The sequence below is a fragment of the Pteropus alecto genome, unplaced genomic scaffold (genome assembly GCF_000325575.1).
Source record: "Pteropus alecto unplaced genomic scaffold, ASM32557v1 scaffold86, whole genome shotgun sequence".
Lineage (NCBI taxonomy): Eukaryota > Metazoa > Chordata > Mammalia > Chiroptera > Pteropodidae > Pteropus > Pteropus alecto.
The window spans coordinates 2505314-2506227 of NW_006442109.1; the positions used below are offsets into that span (position 1 = coordinate 2505314).

Here is a 914-nt window from a genome sequence, read left to right on the forward strand (position 1 = left end):
CGCGGTGGATCGGCCCCCTTGTTATGTAAACATAGAGTAAAAGGGAAAGGAAGTTCTTAAAGGAACAGCTCTATTTTTTTTTTTTTTTTTCCTCCCTCGCTTCCTTCCCTAAACTTACAGCGCGGGGTCCTCAGCCTCGCCGCTGAGTTCTGCGGCGGGCAGCAAGCTGCTCAGGCTCCCGGAAGCGCAGCAGTCAGGGTTCCCAAGCGTAGCCTAGTTTTCTGAGTAAATAAAGAACTTCCTCTCGGGATATAAGAGCATTTGTTTTCCCGGTGTCACTGTGTAGCGGGATATATCTGGAAGTGTCGCACGCACGCACCTGGGTGCCTCCTTTTTCAAAATCAAGTCCTTCGAAGCTTGTAGACGTCTAGAAATTTGGAGGGCTTTGCCAACTGGTGCTGCATCAGAGGGAGTTTTGAAGGCACTCGGAGCACCCCGCCATTGTACGGGATGTAGATACCCGGTTTGTCGTCAGCAGATGTCCACATGGTTTTAAAAAAAAAAAAAAAAGTTTTTTTTTTAATCCATACTCTATCTACTTTTCCCATATCTTCTCTCAGTTCCTTAAGGAATTTAAGAGGAAATTACCGGAGTGAAGCTTTTAGTAAACATAAGTAAATGTTCCTTTACTATCATAATTTAGTCAATGCACTATGTTTGCTTTTTATACTTTTCCAGATAGTTGTTCCTATGGCTTCAAAATATTTTACAGTGTAATAGATCTACTGACTGCTGTTTTCATCATGCAGAATTTATTGTTACCATTTACTGAGCACTCAATACATGCTAGAAACTCTACATATTATTGCTAGTTACTGCCTCTCTAGGCTATTAAATATTTAAATAAATAAATACTGCAAAAGCTACCGTTCGTAAAACAGTGACTGGTTGGCTGTGACCCTAAGAAGGGCTAG

At 41.8% G+C, this 914-nt stretch overlaps 1 protein-coding gene across 1 annotated transcript in view; it reads right to left on the reverse strand.

The window, feature by feature from the left end:
• Positions 1-488, reverse strand: part of PELI2 (pellino E3 ubiquitin protein ligase family member 2) — a 161019-nt gene extending 160531 nt beyond the window's left edge. Inside the window, exons 1-2 of the mRNA XM_025038740.1 lie at positions 390-488; positions 119-213 (exon numbers count right to left, since the gene is read on the reverse strand). Of these exons, the coding sequence (XP_024894508.1) occupies positions 119-213; positions 390-488 (194 nt within the window). The remainder of the gene's footprint in view (positions 1-118; positions 214-389) is intronic.
• Between the last annotated feature and the right edge of the window lie 426 nt (positions 489-914).